This window comes from Natator depressus, chromosome 3 (genome assembly GCF_965152275.1).
Source record: "Natator depressus isolate rNatDep1 chromosome 3, rNatDep2.hap1, whole genome shotgun sequence".
In the NCBI taxonomy this organism is placed as follows: Eukaryota; Metazoa; Chordata; order Testudines; family Cheloniidae; genus Natator; species Natator depressus.
This window is the reverse complement of record NC_134236.1, coordinates 197,856,103-197,870,611: the sequence shown is the minus strand read 5'-3', so window position 1 is coordinate 197,870,611 and position 14,509 is coordinate 197,856,103. Positions and strand designations below refer to the sequence as shown.

General features: G+C 44.7%; 1 protein-coding gene across 2 annotated transcripts in view; it reads left to right on the top strand.

The window, feature by feature from the left end:
* Positions 1 to 14,292, top strand: part of ISM1 (isthmin 1) — a 68,930-nt gene extending 54,638 nt beyond the window's left edge. The window contains exons 3-5 of one of the 2 annotated variants that reach the window (XM_074947175.1): positions 3,010 to 3,153; positions 8,266 to 8,355; positions 10,870 to 14,292. In XM_074947175.1, the coding sequence (XP_074803276.1) occupies positions 3,010 to 3,153; positions 8,266 to 8,355; positions 10,870 to 11,387 (752 nt within the window). In that variant the 3' untranslated portion in view covers positions 11,388 to 14,292. The remainder of the gene's footprint in view (positions 1 to 3,009; positions 3,154 to 8,265; positions 8,356 to 10,869) is intronic. The other variant, XM_074947174.1, reaches the window with a different exon arrangement.
* Positions 14,293 to 14,509: the final 217 nt, after the last annotated feature.

Sequence of the window (14,509 nt, the reverse complement as noted above, 5' to 3'; positions counted from 1 at the left end):
GAAAATTATACCAGTTATCCTACAAGAATTCTTTTTTTATTCATAAGTGTACTTTTTTAAACAAAGGAAACAAGGTCTCATTTATTTTTAGTATAAGGATAACTACAAATTTAGAACCATGTGCAGTGATTTGGAAGCTAAAATGTAACTGGAGGATAAATGAGTGAGAACTACAATGTGGTCATGTTTGGTTGAGATATAAATAAGACAAGTTACGTTGACTCCTGTGTAGGGAGTGGCATAGACAGCAGGAACATTTTGCTTGTGTAATTCTGTTCCAGATGTATCATGGGGAAAACAATTGTTTTCAGCTTGTTGTATGAAACAGTTGCTGAAAGCAGAAAATAGAAAGGAGGAATTATTTCCTTACCATCACATTGGGCTATAGCTACACATTTTGGAATGACTTCTGGGAGGTGACTTTTCATGCACACTATGGGAGTTGCAAATGGTTCAGCGCCTCTAAGGATGAAGCTGTAAATCAAAATATACTTCAGTAGGGCCCTACCAAATTCACGACCATGAAGAACATTTCACAGACCGTGAAATATGGTCTTCCCCTGTGAAATCTGGTCTTTTGTGTGCTTTTACCCTATACTCTACAGATTTCATAGGGGAGATGAGCCTTTCTCAAATTGGGGGTCCTGATCCAAAAGTGAGTTATAGGGGGGTCACAAAGTTATTTTAGGGGGGTTGCAGTATTGCCACTTACTTCTGTGCTGCCTTCAGAGCTGGGCGGCCAGAGAGGGGTGGCTGTTGACCAGGCGCCCAGCTCTGAAGGCAGCGCCCTGCCAGCAGGAGCGCGGAAGTAAGGGTGTCAATACCCTACCACGCCACCCTTACTTCTGCGCTGCTGTCTTGAGAGCTGGGCGGCCAAAGGGCTGACTGAGGGCCCAGCTCTGCAGGCAGCAGCGCAGAAGTAAAGATGGCAACACCCTACCGGGCCATCCTTACTTCTGCGCGGCTGCTGGCGGCGGCGCTGCCTTCAGAGCCGGGCTCCCGGCCAGCAGCCGCCGCTCTCCAGCTGCCCAGCTCTGAAGGCAGCGCCGCCGCCAGCAGCAGCAGCACAGAAGTAAGGGAATTATATCACAACCACCCCCACACACAATAACCTTGCCAGCCCTCCCTCCCCCCAACAACTCCTTTTTGGGTCAGGACCTCTACAATTACACCACCATGAAATTTCAGATTTAAATAGCTGAAATCATCAAATTCGCTATTTTAAAAATCCTATGACTGTGAAATTGACCAAAAATGGACCGTGAATTTAGTAGGGCCCTATACTTAAGATTTGAGGTAGAGCAGCATTTCAAAGCAGTGGTTTTATTCCCTGTCATTCACGTTGCATCATCTACACACAGAGCGGCTTTAGCTTACTGTTTCAGCCTTATGCCATGTCTACACTACCCCGGTAAGTCGACCTACGCTACTCAACTCCAGCTACGTGAATAACGTTGCGGGAGTCGACGTACCTTAGGTCGAGTTACCGCGGGGTCTACACCACGGGGGGTTGAAGGGAGAAACTCTCCCATCAACTTACCTTACTCTTCTCCTCGGGGGGTGGGGGGAGAGTACAGGGATCGACTGGAGAGCGATCTGCTGTTGATTTGGCGGGTCTTCACTAGACCCGCTAAATCGACCGCTGCTGGATCGATCTCAGTGCATAGATCCGGGCTGTAGTGTAGACCTGCCCTTTGTTTCCCTTGTTTTGATTAGGTTTGAGTCTAGAGCCTTAACTTAGAGAGAGCTTTTTTGCTGAATTTTATATTTAAATATGTACATAAGTATTGAATACTTATTGGGCCAGAATTTTAAAGTCCTTTCTTCTTGTACTTGTATTTGTGGACAAATTTTAGTACTACAAAAAGATGTACAGTGCTCTGCCACACCTAAGGGCATCAGTGTTAAAAGAAGATTTCTATTCCCAGTGTGGATTCTCTAGGCTAAAACGCCCATCTTTAATGGGGTTTATTATCCATGTTTTCTGTCCACACTGGCAATAAAACAAACCGTGTTATAAAATAGACACCCCTAACCCTGGCAGAAAACTCTGCACTAGCCCGGTCCTTTACATAGTGAGAGACAGGAGCTTGGTTGGTCTTCTAGCAAACATGTAACACTGAAGTGGCATCTTTGATATCGGGAATGAAGCGGGACTAGGCAGTACACTCTATGCTCTGGGCCTCCCAGACTAGTCAGTGGAATATTTCACTCAATTTGGGCCGAGTCATGTTTGTATTATTTCCACTGTGGTAGTGCCTAGAAGCCCCAGTCATTACAGAACAAAATGCTGGTTCCTGACCCAAAGAGCTTTTAATGGTGCGGGATCAGGCCCTCAGTGACAACAGTTAGTCATTTAGTTAGTGTTATAAAATGTTCATTATCACGGGTTTGAAAAGAGCTCGTAATTCACTACGGCAGTGACTTCTTCTATAACATGTTAGTTATAGACGTTGCTCTGACGTGTGGGGAGATTAAAGAATGAAGCTGAAATATTTCCACATACAATCAACTACCCAAACAGAATCCAACCTGCATTCTGTCCTAAAATCCAATTAAGTTTTGAATATCTTTGTGTGCTATAGATATGTTTGGAGGGGTTTATTCGGGGGGGGGGGGGGGAAGGAGGTTAAAGTAAATGTTTTTATTACATATCTGATCGGTTTATGATCAGAAAGCATATTCCTACCGATGGAAAAATAAAGTTTGAATAGATGTTCTGTTAGTTCATGACCCAGCTTTACTGCTGAAGATTCTCGGCTGCCAAAAGGTCAAAAGAGAAAGGAAATATTTTTTCAAATAATGTTGCATGCATGTCCCTGAGGAGAGTCAAGTGTGAAAACCATTTAAACAGCAGGCTTAAGCCTGGCACTCAGCCCAGGTTTCAGGTAGAGACATCTGGATTCCATTCTTGCTATGCCTACTTAATAAAAACCACCATCTATACAGTAGTTTTTGGTAGTAGGGTTTTTGTTTTTCATTTCCTTCCTCATCTTTGTTCCTGGATAGATTATATTGATGGAGAGGGAGACTGGAGCCCATGGTCCATTTGCAGCGTAACCTGCGGGAATGGCAATCAGAAGCGAACCAGGTCCTGTGGATATGCCTGCACAGCCACTGAGTCGAGGACATGTGATAGGCCAAACTGCCCAGGTTTGGTTAACAAATGGTGGTGGTTGGTTTTTTAAAGAGAGAACCTTAATTGTTATTAGAAAGATCATTGTACCAGGGGACAGAGCACTGGGTTTGGCGGGCTTCACCATACATGGTTAAAGGCCTGCATCACATTTGGGCCATGGGTGGGTAACAGTGCTATTAGAAAGTGGTGTTCCAATCCTGAAGGTCACTTATGAACTTTTATTTCATATGTGGCAGCATAAAAAAAAAAATAGAACTACCCTAAAATGTAAAAGGCAGACATGGTATTTTAATGTTAATGTACCATGTCTGTCTTTTATGTTTTAGGGTAGTTCTGTTTTTATTTTTAAATTAACAAAGCATTTGTTATTAAATCCAGTGTTGTCACCTACAAGGCGTTAAATTTGCTACAGAAAGTTTCAGTCTAAAAGCAAACTTCTTTTGTTGCTGCAGTTACTTCTTGCCTACCCGAACAGTCCGCACGTCACAGGACTGAAGCTTTTGCCCAAAGAAATGTGCACTCATTTCACCTAGAACACATTTGGTTTTTTAATTTTACAATTTTAAAACAGCCACGTGACTATTATTTGAAAATAAGTACATACATTGCAATACATTTAATGTATATACTTGCCATAATGTCAGGAATAATGGCTCCATATTAGTTAATAATATGCCTTTTAAAGTATCATGCCAACTGTCTGCAAAGTGGCTTTAGAGGAGATCTGAAACATGGCCTTATACCCTAGATGTTCTGCTCCTGGGGGAATTCTGTGCCACTGCACATGTGCAGAATTCATGTCCCTCGCAGATTTCTTTCCTTCTCTGCAGAAAAATGACTTTCTGACAGGGAAGCAAAGGGAAAGCTGCAAGAGCAGTCATGCACCACTCCTAGCTGTGCAGGTACATCGTTTTAGGCACCTGGAGCAGCCGGTGGAGAGGTAAATCACCACAGGGCTGGGGACACCCCAGTCAGTGGCTCCTACCCTGAGCTGGGATCAGCTGCTAGTCCTGGCTGGGCTGGAGGCAGGAGAGGACGGGATTTCCTCTTCCCCCTGCAAGGAGCGGCTGGGGCTGTGTCAGACCCACCCCTAGAAACCTCCTCCAGTTGCAGGAAGCTCAGCATCCTCCCCTGCTTCCTGCCCCCATCGCTCCTCAGCCGCAGGGGGGTAGGGGTCACTGTACGGGGAGCTGTTTCCCCCATCCACTCAACTCCTGTGCATCCGGACCGCCCATACCCAGACACCCCCACCAAGCCTCGCCGTGTACACCTAGAACTTCCCTAGTCCTCCATACCCAAGCCCCACCCCATTGACGCTCAACCCCTGCATCTGGAGCCCCCTGAACCTAGACCCGCCCTGCCTCCGGACTCCCACCCCTGCACCCAGACCACCCCCGCAGTGAACTCCCTGCACTCAAGAGCCCCACCCCCTGCACCATCCTGAGCCCCCACATCCAGACCCCCACACCACTGACCCCCAACTAGCTGCACCTAGACCCCCACTCCCCCAGCACCCAGACCCCCCTACTGAGACTCCCACACCCGGAAGCCCCTGCAGAATCCCATTGCCCCGGCACCTGGAATCCCCCCAACAAGCCTCTGTGAATCCAGATCCCCTCACATCTAGACCCCACACTGAGCTACCTGTATCCAGAGTCCTCTCACCCTCCACACCTGGATCCCCCCACACTGAGCCCCTCTACACTTGGGTCCCCACACCTAGTGCGCCTTGCAGGGTCCAAGGGTGTTTCTGGGGCAGGCCCAGGCCTTGTGCTGTGTCAGGGTCAGGTGCAGCCTCACAACTGAGTCCGTCTCCCGGGGGTGGGTGATTTCCCACCTTCGTGCAGCCAGTGGCCTGTGCTCCCGACTGCCATGCTGCAGCCTCTACATTTATTTATTGACAAATAAAACTTTCAGAATTTTGCAGAATTTTAAAATGTGCGCAGAATTTTAAATGTTTTGATGCAGAACGTTTAGGCGCAGAATGCCCTCAGGAGTAATGTGCTAAAGAGCTGTTGCAGTTGACTCAAGGGATTTTTCGTTTTTGTTTTAATAGACATTAAACCACAAAGCTCCTGTCTCTTAATACAAACCAGCAAGTCTAGAATTAAGGCTAAAATGCCATCTATCTCTCCTAGTCCATTTTGCCTACAAATTGGAAAATTCTCAACACCGGCAGGTTTGGCCCTTCAATGCCTGTGTACAACAGGGCAGATTAAGGATGTGGTTTCAGCTTGAGCGACGTGTTGAGAGGATCCTCTGCTTATACATATTAATCCACATTTGCACACCCACTTTTTGGGGTGCCGTTATCATGCTTTTCATGAAATCAAAATTGGGCCCCCAAAACTATCGACATGCAAGATTCTGGGCTGCTTTTATTTAAACATTGATTCCTGTTTGGATTGTTAGAAGCATTGTGATATAATGATGCAGTACTGAGGGTGATGCATTGCAGCTGTATAATTACACCGCAGAGAGCAGAATGGTGCATCCACATTACAGTACCACTCCGTGGGTGCTCCGGGACTGGAGCACCCATGGGGAAAAAATGGTGGGTGCTGAGCACCCACTGGCAGCCCCCCTACCAGAACCTTCCCCTCCCCTCCGCGCTTCCTGCCCACTGGCAGGCCCCACTGATCAGTGCTTCCCTCTCCCTCCTGCCGCCTGCCACGGATCAGCTGGATCAGCTGTTTCGCAGCGGCAGGAGGCGCTGAGGGGGGAGAAGCGAGGGTGCCGTGCGCTCGGGGCTGGGGTCCGAACTGGGCAGGGTGGGGGCAGAGCGGGGGTGAGAAGAAGCAGGGTGGGGGTGGGGCCTTGGGGGAAGGGGGTGCCTGGGCAGAGCCAGGGGGAGCACACCCCAGCAGATTGCATTTCACCAACATTTTGCCACGTTTAGCTTCACAGTTTGGAAGGTAAAGGAAGTGAAAGACCTGTAAAATCCTAAGTATGAGATCAGCTGTTGCACTGGGACTATACAAATACCAGCACTGCAAGAGATTTTTAAAGTCACTCTACAAGCAGTGTGTAGCAGTTACTCTCTGACATGCACACCCATCCATCTCAGGATGTTGCTTGCTGTTTCCTAGCCACTGCAGGAAACACTGACTCTCACACATACAAGTAATCTGCTTGTTGATCATTCCCCCACCCCCTCAAACCTGAACAACAATGGGTTAAATCCAGAAGAGGTCACCATCTCCCAGTTATAGTCTCAGGTATTTATTACCATCGAGCATCAAACCATGGCAGACTTGAAAGAATGTATTATGTCACATAACAGACACCTGAGGATCAGCAAGGAAAATGTAATACACTCTTCGAGTCTCTGCTGGTATTTTTAAAATGATCAGGGCAAAAAGCTCAGCGTCTACTGTCTATACTGCCAGCAGAACCTCTGCAGCGAATTATTACCTTGTAAGGATTCTGGGGTATCTATTATTCTGCATCTACAGCTGCAGTTAAGGCAAAGCCCTTACAATAAATTATTGTAAGGAAGCCTGAGGCTGTTTGGAAGCTCTGCAAGGCACTGGTTTGTATTACTGTGCACCAGTAACAAGCCCACGATAAAGTTCACTGGAAAGGGGATGGAAGGGAAACAGGCTACATTAACCACACGGTTTTTGTATCCTGAGAGTTTTCTGGTCTTACTTTTGAAATATATGATGCAGTGGAATAAAAATTACATGCTGAAATGCTTCTTTGAAGGGCTTTCATATAAAGAGAATAGTAGTTAGCTAAGTACATATATGCTCAATAAAATAGCATCGAAAGGGTGTTCATTTGAGCATAATACAATTAGCCCAGTAATGACCGTGTTTTCACACTTTTTTTTGTTATTCCATGGTTCTCTCGGCTGGTGCCAAATGCTTTACTGGAGCTTGCCAGGCAACCCAAGTTTCTAAGATTTTTGGACCATTATCTCCATATTTGTCTCTTTCCTCCCAACTCCTTTCATTCCCCTAGCAGCGGAAGAGAATGTAACTGAAGAACGAAGCACACAAATACATTTTCAGTTTGTTGGGGCAGGCGCTATTGCATTCACTCACTGAAAAACATTTGGTATCCTGCCAACAAGTAAACATAAACATGTTAGCAAGTCGCCCATCAGTTTAAAAGGTGGAGCTGAGGTGGTCTCCAACCAGTGTTGGAGTCTGAAACAGCAGTGCTGGAACGCAGGGCTGTGGGAGGCCCTGGAAGGGAGCAGAGGGTGGCTGAGAGGTAGTGGGGGGAGCAGGGAGAAAGACCGGGGGAGCTGAGGGAGGCCTGGGCGAGCAGGGAGTGACTCTCCATAGAGTCTGTCCTGTCCCTGCCTCCCCCTACCTGGGCCAGGCTCCTCCCTCCACTATCCATGTGGTCCTGCTGCCCGACTCCAGCTCCACCCTGGACTCCTGGCAGCTCTGTACCCCAATGCTCCCCTGGCTGCAGCATCCCCAGCTCCCTCCAGCTGACTTGCTGCCAAGTGCCCCCACCCAGGCCTAGCATCAGCACTTACTGACTCTCTGCAGCTGGGGAGAGAAAGGAGCCACCTGACCTGGGACCATCGCTGCTCCAGCTTCCCCCCTCCCAAAAAAAAGTGCCAGTTCAGCATTTTGGAGCATTTCAACTCAGCTGGAGCATGGGCTCCAATAGGTTTCAGATTCCACATTGTGCTTTACAGCTTTCACTAAGAAATTTCTCAACAAGTTGAGATGTCATCAACCATCCCTAACACATGCTAGGAAAAGGCTATCTGGATCTGTAAACTTGGCCACCTAACCAAGTGGATGGATTTTCATTGGTACTTTGCACCTGAAGCTTCTATTGGAATTCCTGGGAGTTACTGGGCAGCTTTGAAAAACCAGGCCACTTAGTTACATACCTAAATATAGATGTAGGTGCCCTAACTAGCTCTAGGCACCCAAGTTTGGAACTTTTGGCCTGGCTATTTTAGGACGGCCAAGCAAGTACACCAGTTATCTACAGGGAAACCACAAGGTCAGCCTGTTTCTCATCATTATATTGTTAATGTTTTCCTCCAGCACTAAACTCAATAGAGGCAATGCAATAAAAACTTTGTTTGTTTTTGTTTTTCATTGTTATTTACTGTTAAGAAAACACAGCTATTAGTTTGTGTTTGTCTTTAGGGATTGAAGACACCTTCAGGACAGCTGCCACAGAAGTGAGCTTACTTGCAGGAAGCGAAGAGTTCAATGCCACCAAGCTATTCGAAGTTGGTAAGCAGCTGGCCATCTAGTATTTCTTACTGTAAAGAGACAAGCTCCTTTTAGGATTTTTTTTTTAAACTATCACTATAATATTTGGGCTCATAAGCCTCTGTCTTAAAAATGAGTCAAATTTCTGTTGATTATTTTATTGTTAAGGAACAGCACTAGACCTCAGAGTAGCTTGGTTCTATCCCTAGCTCTGTCACGGGATTCTTTCTGAATAACTTTCCGCAAATCACCAAAGTCGCTCTCTGTGCCTCAGTTCCCCCAGTTGTAAAACAGGGATGCTGCGTCCTTACCTCACAGCAGTGCTATACTGCTCAACGTTAATTTGCAAGCGCTTCGATAGCCTCAGTTGAAGGCGCTATAGCAGCATTTTATTCGTGGTCATTTTTATAAGCGTTACAGCTGTAGCTGATGTGAGCGGGATAATTTTATGAGCAATGATAGCATTTTTAGCTGTGTCTGGCAAGATAGGGTCAACCAAATCAATGCCTCAGGGTAGGAGCTGGTTGCTGTATGTAACTTTCTTCCATTCATGTACAACAGTGCACATAATGGGCCACGTGTACTGTGAGGGTTTATTCCCTACCATGGAAGCATCAGGGATTGGTCACTTATGGAGGTAGGATACTAGACAAGTTGGATCAACAGTGTTACCTGGCATGCCAAATCCTAGTGTATGCTTGTAAGGCAAACTATAGTACTTATTGACAACCGGGCATGTGACTTAAATGTATGAAAAACTGAACATGAAATCGTTGAGTTAATATGTTTGGAGTATTTAGGCCCAAACTTTGCTCACCTTACTCATGTGATGAGACCCATTGAGTGCTGATGACATAAATAAAGTTGCTAGGGACCAAGTGGCGAGGCAGCAGTTCTGCAGAAAGGGATCTAGGGGTTACAGTGGACGAGAAGCTGGATATGAGTCAACAGTGTGCCCTTGTTGCCAAGAAGGCTAACAGCATTTTGGGCTGTATAAGTAGGAGCATTGCCAGCAGATCCAGGGACATGATCATTCCCCTGTGTTCAGCATTGGTGAGGCCTCATCTGGAGTGCTGTGTCCAGTTTTGGGCCCCACACTACAAAAAGGATGTGGAAAAATTGGAAAGAGTCCAGCAGAGGGCAACACAAATGATTAGGGGGCTGGAGCACATGACTAATGAGGAGAGGCTGAGGGGACTGGGATTATTTAGTCTGCAGAAGAGAAGAATGAGGGGGGATTTGATAGCTGCTTTTAACTACCTGATGGATCTAGACTGTTCTCAGTGGTAGCAGATGACCGAACAAGGAGTAATGATCTCAAGTTGCAGTGGGGGAGGTTTAGGTTGGATATTAGGAAAAGACTTTTTCACTAGGAGGATGGTGAAGCACTGGAATGGGTTACCTAGGGAGGCGGTGGAATCTCCTTCCTTAGAGGTCTTTATGGTCAGGCTTGACAAAGCCCTGGCTGGGATGATTTAGTTGGGGATTGGTCCTGCTTTGAGCAGGGGGGTTGGCCTAGATGACCTTCTGAGATCCCTTCCAACCCTGATATTGTACGATTCTATGAATGTGGAATGAAGCCCCTACATGTGGGACCAGACCCATAGTTTGAGATGATTTGGACCCCCAAAAAACAATATGAGAAACTTAACTGATTCTCTCCAGTCCCCTTCTACATAATCCATTAACAGCAGCTGTAAATGTTCTACTCTGGCCACCCCTCCACCCTGCACCAAAATTCATAGGTCTAGTGCCATTAGACCATCCTAATTTATGGAAATTGTCTGATGGTACATCATGTAACTGGAACTGCTACTGGGTGCTGTAGACCAGTCTCCATGTTTGAACTGCAGCTGTTTGAAAGATCCTTTTGGGAGAGGCAGAGGACGTGGCAAGAGAAAAATAAATGAAGCCCTAACCAAAGTATTTTTCATAAATACAAGGCTATGCTGATCATCTTGGAGTCTTTAGTGTCGTCATAAACCAGTTGAGCCTCACGTACCATTTCAGAACCCCAAGTGGTGTCCCAGGAAGGCTGTGTGATTTTGGGTTTTGGAGCTGAGGGTCAACAGCAAGGGCTGCCAGTATCTATTCACAATTCGGAGTCACTGTTTAACCTAGGGCAAGTCACTTAACCTCTCTGTGCTTCAAGTTCACTCACTTGCGAAACCGGGGTCTGATGTCTATTGTACTTCACTGGGCTGTTGCCAGGTTTAATTAAAGTTTGTAAGGCACTTTGAAAGCCTAAGAAGATGAAAGCTGAGTAAGTGCCAAGGATACACGTAGCTATGGCAATGTAATGCACAGTAGGATGGCCTTTTCCTGTCATATCATTCACTTACTTGCTTTCTTGATTATCCAATAGCAAGATAAGTCACCACACTGCAAGCAGGCATGCTTTATAGCCCTTACTTGGTTACACAGAACTCTCTGCAGGACAGTTACTTTTCTCTCATTGGTTATCTTCATTGTGTTATCTTGGTAGCTATGTCATTAATTTACATGCCGTGTAATGTATCTCTCCTCCTCACACAGACACTGATAGTTGCGAAAGATGGATGAGCTGCAAAAGTGAGTTCTTGAAGAAATACATGCACAAAGTGGTTAATGACCTACCCAGCTGCCCTTGCACCTACCCCACAGAAGTCGCTTACAGCTCTGCGGAGATCTATGATCGGATTAAGCGGAAAAACTTTCGCTGGAAAGATGCCAGTGGGCCAAAGGAAAAATTGGAGATCTACAAGCCCACAGCCCGATATTGTATCCGCTCGATGCTTTCCTTGGAGAGCACAACGCTCGCAGCGCAGCACTGTTGCTATGATGACAATATGCAGCTGATGACTCGGGGCAAAGGGGCGGGCACACCAAACCTGATCAGCGTAGAATTCTCCGCCGAGCTCCATTACAAAGTAGACATTTTGCCTTGGATTATATGCAAAGGAGACTGGAGCCGATACAATGAAGCACGGCCCCCTAACAATGGTCAGAAATGTACAGAAAACCCTTCAGATGAAGACTATTACAAGCAGTTTCAGGAAGCAAGGGAATACTGAAGGGATTTTCCTCCTCAGACAGGAAAATGGGGATCATTCCCATAGATGGCACAATCTATTTGAAATGGGGTTGGTCAGTATCTTTAGTATGAGTGTATATATTTGTATATAATATATGTGTATTTTTCTCTGTGTGTGTGTGTAATTTATATATGCATATATCTCACACACACTCACACTTCTCTGCATACAAACATACATAAAACCTTTAATGATAGAAGCTTATATAGCAATAAAATGCATTTTATTTCAAAACCCACAGGGAAAAATAGTGTGAATAAATTCATGCTGAATAAAGGGCTTGATACAGATTTTACATCAGTGTAAATCAGTAAAGCTCTGATCCTGCTCCCATTAAAGTCAGTTTTAAATCCTATTGATTTTAAATCATGCATGATCGGTTCCTAATTGCAGGGTAAAGTTAGGGGAAGTGAAATGCGAATCAGGCTCAAAGGCCCTGAGTCAGCAAAGCACTTAAGCACATGCTTAAATCCATTATAGTCAATGGGACTTAAACATGTGCTTAGAGATAAGCACAAACTTACCTGCTTTGCCACATGGACAGGGGTTTTTTTTGTATCAGGGCCAAAAAGCCTAAACTCTCATAAACAGTTTTTATATGTAACTTATTTAATATAAACACAGCTGTTAAAAATAACACTTTCACTGGAGCTGTATTAATGAAAGTATTTAATCATATCTTTAAGAAGAGGGGAAGGATTGTTGGGAGGGAAAGATCTTGATTATTGGAGGAGAAAACAGGTAGAAATGCTGAAGATCAATAAACCAACGTTAATCATTCTCAGATGAAGCTTCCATTGCCCTTCCAGTCACTCAGGTGTTAGCTGTATATATGTGGTAGGGTTTCCAGGAGATGCAGCTGCCATGTTCCTTTGGGCTACACCAGAAGAATCCAAAATAAGGCCTCGGATTCTGCAAAGACATGAATGTGCTTAACTTCCCACACTGCGCATAGTCAGTGACTTCAATGGGACTATGCACAGGGGCAGATCTACAGCTGCTATGAATGGTCATAGCTCCATGGAAGGGAATGTAGTCATGACAATTCACACCACTAGAGAATCTGCCACACAGTGTGCACAAAGAAAGAAACAGTGTAAGTAAGTCTTTGCAGGATCAAGGACTAAAGGGCCAAAATTTGCTGAGGCTGAAGAGTGCAGTTAAAAGGAAAAGGATGTTGACAAAAACCTAGGAGCTAACTGGGATTTCTTAATTCCTACATGTAATTAGAAGGGTTCTGCTATAAAGAGATAAGTGCACTTTTTAAAAAGGAGAAACGAATATAGACTTTTGAACATATTCACTGGGGTACAATAAGTCACCTTCTTAATTCTTTTTCCTTCCAGCATGTCCTGACTGCACAGTATTATACAGAAAAAGCTATTCTTTAAAGAGTTTTTTTGTGGGGAAGGAATAAGGAGTTGTCAGTGATTTAAAAAACTTGCATTATTTTTGTAAAGTATTTATTAAAATGTTGCTATAACTCATGCAATGGGTGTTTTTAACATGCAGGGCTTCTGTAGTTGGAATGTGATGGCCAGGAAAGAGACTATTTCTAGGCAAATGTTTAACTTGCAGATCTCCATGAAAAGTGAATCTATCAATAAAACCACAATTAAACAGTTGGTACCTGCATTCTCATTAAAGAAAAAGAAAATTGCAGTGTGTGAAAAGGAGTAATAAACACTTAAGTTAGTTTGTTGAGAACTCCACTGCTAGCTACATTTAGCTCACTTGAGTCCCAGTCAGTCAGTCATGCATACGTACTAAACATGAAACCTTACCCACTGGGATTCAGTTTACTGTATGAAGATTAATCAGCTTTCAAAAGGAAAACATGCAGATCTCTCGGCTTCTTGGTTTTATCAGAATCAGTTGATCAGGGCAGGTCATCATATGTCCCTAAACGAAAGGACTGTCCCTCATTTCAGGATCTGTCCCCTTGATTTTTATAAAAACCAGTTTTTGTAAACCCTTGCAAGTCCAGTCATGGTAAGGAGCCTCGAGCCAGTGAAATTAACAGCAGATGGGCTAAACATTTAGGCCTCTCAAAGATCACCCATTACAAAGGGAGGGAGTCTTTAAAAATGGACCAGTGTTTTGCCCAATTAGATGACTTGAAAATGGAGGAAGTGATGTAATCAGCAGTTTCTAACAGCGTGGGATGAAACCAGCAACTCAGGTTTCTCTGGGAGAGAGATGTGTATAGGAGTCACAAATTAATTATATATTTTAAGATTTGTGGAACTATGGAGAGGTTTTTAATAATACACCGTGAACATTCAACCACACAACAAATATGGTATGTGGGGAAGGTAAATTATTTTAATAAACGAAGTGACAAAAGCTGTCAAGGCCCACTGCTTACAATGCGCCAAAATGAGAAACATTTTGGCAGCCCATTACAAATGTTTTCGGGATCAGTATACGTTTTCCTAGCACTGGTCCTGGAGCAGAGATCACGAGGAAAGAATTCTCAATCACTGCAGACTGTAATAAAAAAAAGTAAAAGCAAAATTAGCACTATTGTATCTGAAATTACAACCCATTTGGTTTTGTATCTTTGCATTCAACAACTGTTAAAGATCATTGTCCAAATGTCTCCCTGGTGTAACTCTAACATGCTGGCATTCAGCCAGGCATGGATTTGACTCAGTCTCATTAATTAAACAAATGGAGAGATCGGGCCCTAACTTGCTAGACGCAGTATAAACAGTTATGACCAAATCTTACCATGTAGTTTACAATAGAATAAAGCGAGCGTATAAAACAAAGGGAAACGTAGGGGGAACTAAAGCATACCTAAGTACCGCGCGCGCACACATACACTGCCTAGTCAACCAGTGTTTTGAAAAGATTTTTGACACTGTCCAAGAGATTCTTTGAAGAGTTCTCAACAGCCATTATGCCCCTCCTCCCCCCAGAAGGAATTTTAAAACTGGGGCAATAGTAAGTTTATGTGAGACCCCCTGTGCCCACTCTACTTTCCATTAGGCTTTCTCCACGCAGCTAAATAAATGACCCTTAATTTTGTCTTTTCTTTGAATGGACCTGGCTCTGTGTTGCTGTTTTAAGTGGTGAGATTATGTTAACAAAACCTG